At 54.0% G+C, this 7,674-nt stretch overlaps 1 protein-coding gene across 4 annotated transcripts in view; it reads right to left on the bottom strand.

The window, feature by feature from the left end:
• PTK7 (protein tyrosine kinase 7 (inactive)) overlaps positions 1 to 7,674 on the bottom strand; it is a 97,253-nt gene that overhangs the window by 16,379 nt on the left and 73,200 nt on the right. For 3 of the 4 annotated variants that reach the window (XM_011986761.1, XM_011986762.1, XM_011986764.1), the window contains 7 exons: positions 6,843 to 6,992; positions 6,579 to 6,729; positions 6,360 to 6,487; positions 4,729 to 4,932; positions 3,741 to 3,896; positions 2,907 to 3,139; positions 1,643 to 1,723 (listed from right to left, as the gene is read on the bottom strand). In XM_011986761.1, the coding sequence (XP_011842151.1) occupies positions 1,643 to 1,723; positions 2,907 to 3,139; positions 3,741 to 3,896; positions 4,729 to 4,932; positions 6,360 to 6,487; positions 6,579 to 6,729; positions 6,843 to 6,992 (1,103 nt within the window). The remainder of the gene's footprint in view (positions 1 to 1,642; positions 1,724 to 2,906; positions 3,140 to 3,740; positions 3,897 to 4,728; positions 4,933 to 6,359; positions 6,488 to 6,578; positions 6,730 to 6,842; positions 6,993 to 7,674) is intronic. The other variant, XM_011986763.1, reaches the window with a different exon arrangement.

Genomic DNA, 7,674 nt, shown 5'->3' with positions numbered 1-7,674 from the left:
AGGATGGTCTCGATCTCCTGACCTCGTGATCCACCCGTCTCGGCCTCCCAAAGTGCTGGGATTACAGGCTTGAGCCACCGCGCCCGGCCTTTTTTTCTTCTTTGAGATAGGATTGTGCTCTGTTGCCCAGGCTGGAGTGCAGTGCTGTAATCATGGCTCACCGCAGCCTCAACCTCCTGGGCTCCAGTAATTCTTCCTCCTCAGCCTCGAAAGTAGCTGGGACTACAGGCACGCCCCCGTGCCCGGTTAACTTTTTATTTGTTATAGAGACCGGGTCTTGCTATGCTGCCCAGGTTGGTCTCAAACTCCTGAGTTGAAGCAATCCTCCTGCCTTAGCCTCCCACTGCACCTAGCTGATGCCTGTTCTAATTTTGCATTCCCAAGGGCCCTTGGGGCCACACCTGGCTCTGTGAGGATTCACTGGCTCTGTGAGTGTCCTAATTTGAGAGCTCTTCAGTCCTGAAATCTCACTTAGCTGGTGTCGCAAGTCCCATCCTGTGGCTTCTCCTCTACAGCCACTATACAGAGTTCCTGCAGCTTCATGGGGATGGAAATAGGGGTGTGGTGTCAGGAGGCCAGGTCACTTGTCCTGTCTGGGTCTTAGTAAATTCACATGTAATAAGAGGGGGCCAGCCTGAAGGGCACAGAGCTGCTTCCCCAGAGAGACTGGGGGCAGCCAAGGTCCCATTCACCTGACTCATCTGCCAGCCATGCCTTTCTGTTTTGCCTCTAGAGTCTGTGACCTGGGACAGCCTAGCAAGCAAGGAATGGTCCCCTGGGAGAAAGGGCAGAGCCTTCTGCCTACCCTGCCCCGAGCTCTGATTTGGTTTATGAGGTCACTTCACTGCCAGCTTGGAAGCAGACTCTCCAGTCACATGGAAGGAAGTAGATCCATTTCAGAGGGGAGAGGAGGCGGCTGTGGACAAGAAGAACCTGAGGGAAGGAAGAAGGGGCCGGGCCACAGCAAGCCCCAGGCACTGGAAAGGTATGGACTGAGGTGGAAGGGGATAGCAGGCAAGTTTTCCCTTCTTCACTATTTCAACCGAGGTCTGCTCCACCACAGGGGCCCCAGCCAGGGCTCTGTGCCCAGAACAATCTCTGCGCAGAAGGCAGGAGGAAAACTAGAAGGAAAGCCTGGACAGCTACAACCCAAGAGAGAGGGCAAGATGCAAACCACAGACGGGGAAACCCAGGCAGGCAGCCCATTCACAGAAGAGTCTTCTCCACTTAGAGCTGAAGAAACAGGCTCAGGCCCACACCTAGCCCAGCAGGCCCCTGCACTCGGACTGCTTGCTGCTTCTCCAGCTCAGAGCTCACTGCAGATGGGCAGGCGTCCTGCTCCAATGCAAGCTCCTGCCCAGGGGCAAGGTCCGAGGGTAGCTCTTCTCCGTGAAGCCAGCATGGCAATGCAAAGCCAGTTTTAGGATACATGACCTGGGACAGGTCATACAACCTCGTAAGCCTCAATGTCTTCATCCACAAAATGGGGATAGTAGTATATATTTCAGAGGACTACCATGATAATTACGGTAACACATGTGAAGTTCTTACCATAGGTCCTGGCTCATAGAGAGCCCTCAATAAATGGTGCCTCTGTTGCTCCCTGGGCACCCTCTCCCTCCCTCCTTCACTCCGTCCTCACCTTCTGCTTGGTGCTGAGGGGCTGTGACTTCAATTTTTCATCCTTGCTCTTGGAAATCCTCAGGAACTGCTTGAGGTCTCCCTAAGGGAAAAGCCAGGCATCATGCTCAGGTCAGTGCAGAGCCATTGGCTGTAAAACCTCAGACAAAGCAGATGCTCGAAGAATTCCTGCCTGGGGAGGCAGTGAGAAGGCCTAAGCTAGCCTGGGTCCCTTTCCTGGGGAAAGTTCACTGCGAGTACGGAACTTTAAAAACATACAAGAGACGTCTCCTAGAGGCTCTCTCAGTCAGAAAGAGAGGAGAATTGGCATTTTTACCCCAAGGGGAACCTCCAGACAGGTGGGGCAGCACAACCCCTATCTTCAGTGAGCCAAGAGGAAAACAGTCCCCTACCCTCTGTCCTCAAATATTCCGGAGAGGAAACCCCTGTCCTCCAGAGCTTTACAATTTAATAGAAACAAACAGAGGAGAACGCCAGCAGCAGAAACATACATCAAGCATTCATAAGTACTTGTTTGTTTGTTTTTAACTTTTTGTAGAGACAGAGTCTTGCTATGTTGACCAGGCTGGTCTCAGACTCCAGTCTCAAGTGATCCTCCTGCCTCAGCTTCCCAAAGTGCTGGGATTACAAGTGTGAACCACTGTGCCCAGTTGCATAAGTACTTGTTAATGGAAAGATTGATAGGACTCCTGCCTGCTCTTGCCCCAGAGCTAGGGATTTGACAAGCAGCAGTTTGAGGACCATGGGGTGAGGGCTGGGACCAGTAGGGGAATGAAGAGGAAGGCGCAGCTCTGGGAACGATGCCCTGAGTGGAGAGGAGAAGGCTGGTGGCTGGGGTAACACTCAGGTCACAAGTGGTGCTAGGAAGGAGGGAAGGAAAGTGGGTTCTGATACATTTATTCTCAAGTGGGGACAAGCTTTTGGGGAGGAAAAAATAACAAACCAAAGAAAACAGGAGTCAGAGAAGATGACCTGGAAGGCATCCCTGCAGTGTGACAGTGAGAAGTCCCAGAAGAATTTAGGACCAACCCCTCCCCTAAGATACAGATGGAAAGACTGGGTGCTGATAAAGGGAACGCAGGCATCCAAGAGCGGGAAGGCAGAAGCTGAGCATCGCAAGGTGGGCAAGGTGTAACAGCAGGCAGGTGAGGTCTCGACTGAGACCGCATGAGACAAGGTTTTCACGGTGCTCCAGCCCGACTCCCACCTTTGTAGGACACTGCCCTCCCTACCCGAGACCCCCGCGTCCCCTGCCAACAGCATACCAGGTCCACATATTCCAGCACCATGTAATGGGGCTCAGCCTCCCGGCAGAGCCCCAGGAGCCGCACCACGTTGGCGTGGTTCAGCTTCCCAAACATCTCCAACTCCCTCCGGAAGTCCAGCTGCTGCTGCTCGTCCTTGCTCTGCAGGCTCTTCACAAGTACCAGGGTCTCCGCCACTCCCTCCTCCAAGCCCTGAGCCTTTGCCAGGAACACCTCCCCAAACTCACTCTTTCCTGTGGGTACAGTCTGAGTCAGCCAACCACCTTCACCCAGGCAGAGGCAGCTCCTGACCTGGGGGAGGGGCCTAGCCTCTACTACAGTGGGGACTCACCCACCTGGGCTGGGCATGAGACCCGGTTCCGCTGTGACCCCCTCCCTCCTTAGGCTTCAGTGTCTCCAGCAGCAAAATAAAAGGGTTGGACTAATATTCAGCATTTTCCAAAGGGTGACTCGCATGAGAATTTTTGGTGGCTCATGGTAAACACGTCTTAACGTATGCTAGGAAAAAACTATGACAAACCCATGATTTCTCATATTTTTTCCTACAACAAAGGTAACTTAGCTTTTCTGTTGTTGTCTGTTTTTTTAAAGAATCAATTTAAATAAAACATCAAGTAAATAATACTACAGGTAGTACACAGGAATGACAAAATCTGTACAAAGGCAGTGAATAACAGGCTCTGGGGCCACACTGGGCTAGATCTCTACCTACACTTCCGTCCACCTCTAACATTCTAGGTTTCAGGGATTTCGGAATACTAGCCTGTACCCAGCCTCAAGACACAGCGGGTGACTTGCAGTTAGGCAGGGGCAGCTGTAGTCAAGGCGACATACCCAGCGTGGTGATAGGCTGCAGGCTGGACCGTGGGAAGTGCATCTTATCACTTGTGCTGTGGCGTTTGTTGGTGGCCGCGGGGCCGGAGCCCAAGCTGGTCAAGGCCACTTCCTCTTGGATCTCTGCTGAGGGCTGCCCGTTCTGCAAAGGCCCGCCTGGGAAGGACGACAGGAGCGTCACGATGAGACCTGACACTCTGGCCACCACGGGGATTTCTGTTCTGTCCCCTGGTCTTCCACTCTTGACAACTTGGGTCCAATCACAATACTCCACATGAAGGGGCAAGCCCAAATGATAAAATGATGGGGCTGGGGCTGGGTGGGGGAAGTATGGGCATCCCCTAGGGTATGACCCCTTAGTGATGCAGCTGATTACAACCTCTGAGATGAAGCCAACTGCAGACGTCTAATCTGAATCACTGGTCCCTGAACACCATAGCTACACATAAGGATTGTTGCTTTCATGGGGCCTCCTATTGGGCAAAGTCCTAAACAGGCACAAAGGGAAAATCACAATAATGGAGACCCAACCCCTGCTCCTGAACACCTGAGCTGATAGGAGAGACCCAGTAATGACCTCAGGGAGCTCCCAGTCCAGGGAAGTGGGGATAGGAGAAGGGAAGTAAACGGAAAGCCTGCCCTTGGGGGAACTCTTAGACTCATGGGGGGAAACAAGACGTGCAACAGCAACATGTATACGTATACTAATGATATCTGTGGTTTCCTGCTGGGAGTAGGAAACAGCAGGGAATCATAGGAAGCTGGTCCCAGGGACTCCAATGAAGAAGTCTCAAGCCAGGTTGCTCAGAAGCGGAGGCCCTGGTAATCAGCCAACTCCAGGCTTCCCACTAGGGGTGTGGCAGCCCCAGCTCCAAGATCCAGCAACAGTCGCTCGGTTTCCTGAGGGCTGGCGCTCTCCCCTCCGTGGCCGCGGGAGGGCGCTCAGCTCCTACACACGGGTACCACCTCCCCCTCCAGGGCCCCTCACCGTTGAGGCATTCCATCTCTGGCTCCTCGCCCTCGGGCTGCTTCTGCAGCCGCTTGGCTTTGCAGCGCTTCTTGCAGTAGAACATGAGACCCAGCACGGCGATGATGTAGGCCACAGCGGCACCCACCGACAGCCCAATGGTCTGGATCATCTTGTAGGGGGGAGGGCTGCCAGGGCCCTCCGACTCCTCCGGCACAGGCTTGTCTGAGAGAGACACAGATGGGTCTGGGCAGGCGCTGCTAAGCAAAACAAGCCCTGCTTCTCCACTAACTCCTCCCAACCCCATCAACGGGACAACTTAACAGATGGCCCGGGAGGGTCACCACCTTCACTGGCTTTAACAAGGGCCAGCAGGTCCTCATGCCCCACTGAGGTCAAAGGAAGACTCTGAAGGAGATGAGGCCAGGGGTTCCCAAGCTGGCTCTGCATCGCAAGTCAAGGCAGGCGACACAGATACGCACACCTGTCAGGGAGCCACCACAATCCCACGCTGTTTGTTAAGAAGCTTCCCGGCCGGGCGCGGTGGCTCAAGCCTGCAATCCCAGCACTTTGGGAGGCCGAGGTGGGTGGATCGCCAGGTCAGGAGATCGAGACCATCCGGGCTAACACGGTGAAACCCCGTCTCTACTAAAAAATACAAAAAATTAGCCGGGCATGGTGGCGGGCGCCTGTAGTCCCAGCTACTCAGGAGGCTGAGGCGGGAGAATGACGTGAACCCGGGAGGCGGAGCTTGCAGTGAGCTGAGATCACGCCACTGCACTCCAGCCTGGGCAACACAGCGCGACTCCATCTCAAAAAAAAAAAAAAAAAAGAAGCTTCCCAAGGGACTTGATAATGTAAGCCAGGCCCCGAGAGCAACATTTGGGAGTTTCAGGTTTAGAATTCCAGGCACTGCCTGGCACAGAGCAGGTTTTTCAATGAACAGATCTGTAGAAGGGATCTGCTGGTCTAGGGACCTTTCAATGGCCCCCACCGAGGGGTCTCAAGAGGCATTGGGGGAATGAAGAGAGAGAGACCATGCAGGATCCCCCCACTGCCACACACACCCCAGTGGCTCCCACCAAGGGGCCTCCTCACTTCATTTTCATCCATTTAAACTTTCACAGTATACTTTGTCTAGAAAAATAACGCTGCCAAACCAAAAAAGCTTGAGAGCTTCTCATTTAAACCACCTTCACCTGTGGATGTAGAAACAAGTCTCCAGAGGAGAAATAAGTCTCCCAGGGGCACAGAGTTAAGTACAGGGCCTTTTACTGGACCCATCATTCTCTCTGGGCCTCCTGGAGAAAAGAACCTTGTCCTACTGCATTCTGACCTGGTCCTGCTCCCCAGCCACCCAGAGATATGTGTGGCTGCTGCAGGAACCTGGGAGGCAGCACTGTAGGAAGAGAACACCCTCCCCTGCAACACACACACACCCCCACCGACCATGGGATGTTAAATAAACGACAGCCCGGCTCTGAGCAAGGACTCTAAGACTGTGCAGTGGCATGGTGAGACAGCCGAATCCCCTCCTCTGCCACAAAAATGGCTTCTGTGTCATGTTCTGTACACAGGGGCTGACTGAGTACAAGGTGACAAATGTCTGGGTCTACCACTTCCTGTGCAGGACACCCCTCCCCAGCCCATACCCACGACATAGAGGGGGGCCTCCGTGTGCTTGATGTTGCAGCTGTTGCCTGCAATGCAGGTGTAGCGGCCTGAGTCCTCAGGGGCCACGTCGTGGATCACCAGGGAGCCATTCTGGAAGATGTGCATCCTGCCAGGGGAGAAGCCACAGCGCTGGCCAGCTCGCAGGGAGTGGGCACTGCAGGAGAGGAGGGGCGGGTATGGGAGGGAGGCAGCCCTACCTGGGTCCCAGCTTGGTGGGGTCCAGGATGCGGTCCTTGCCCTTCCACTGAATCAGTGGCTTAGGGTCCCCCTGGGCCTCACACTGCAGCAGGGCTGTGTGGCCCTGGTACACAGTCGTGCGCTCTGGCTCTACTTTGAAGGTGATAAAAACTGGAAGGAAAGAGACCAGCGAGGGGCAGGGAGGAGTGAGCCAAGGGGCTGGCAGGGTACATGGTGCTACCCTAAAGAGCCCTCCCAGCTGAAGGGCCCTGCCACGGTCGCACCTGCCACAGTGAGCTGGACATGGGCACGAATCTGGCCCTGTGGCCCATTGGAGGCAATGCAAGTGTAGTTGCCAGCGTCATCTCGAGTCACCCGGGCAAAATGTAGGGTCCCAGCGTTGTCTGTCACCCACTCTGGAAGGCTGCTCCCATCTGCAGGAGTAACAAAGGGAAATTATGGAAAGGATCAGGGTTACGCAGATGGCTGACAATGCCTCAGTCCCTCACCTCGACTCCAAAACACAGGCAAAGTCCAAACTCCTCAGCCAGGTGCTAGAAGCCCCCCGTTATTTACCCCTCTTCCAATTCTTCAGTCCCACCTCTTCCTCCTATTGCCCTGTGTGACATTTCACTTCTGCCAAACCGGACTCTGTTTGGGCCCAGATTGGCCCTGTTCCTACTCCGCTGCCTGTCACTTCTCCCTCCTAGAGCCCATTCCCGCTCTTTGCCATCCCAGGCTGTAGATGCATTTTGAGCCTCACCTCTCCCAGAAAGTTCCCCCAGACCTGAGCAGAGGGAGCCTACTTCCTCCTCAAAATCTACAACTCTACTCTCTCACTCTAGGTGGAAATGTCAAAATTGGTCCAACCTTTAAAAAACAATTTGGCAACTCACATCAAGGGCTATAAAAATGTTCATACCCCCTTTCATGCGTAATTATTCCAATTCTGGGAATCTTTCCCAAAGGAAATAAACCTAAATCCAGAAAAAAACTTTGGCTTAAAGATGTTTATTGCAGCCTGGGCGCGGTGGCTCAAGCCTGTAATCCCAGCACTTTGGGAGGCCGAGACGGGCGGATCACGAGGTCAGGAGATCGAGACCATCCTGGCTAACA

This window comes from Mandrillus leucophaeus, unplaced genomic scaffold (assembly GCF_000951045.1).
Source record: "Mandrillus leucophaeus isolate KB7577 unplaced genomic scaffold, Mleu.le_1.0 Scaffold3, whole genome shotgun sequence".
NCBI lineage: Eukaryota > Metazoa > Chordata > Mammalia > Primates > Cercopithecidae > Mandrillus > Mandrillus leucophaeus.
The sequence above is the reverse complement of the archived record's forward strand: the minus strand, read 5'-3'. Positions and strand labels throughout refer to the sequence as shown.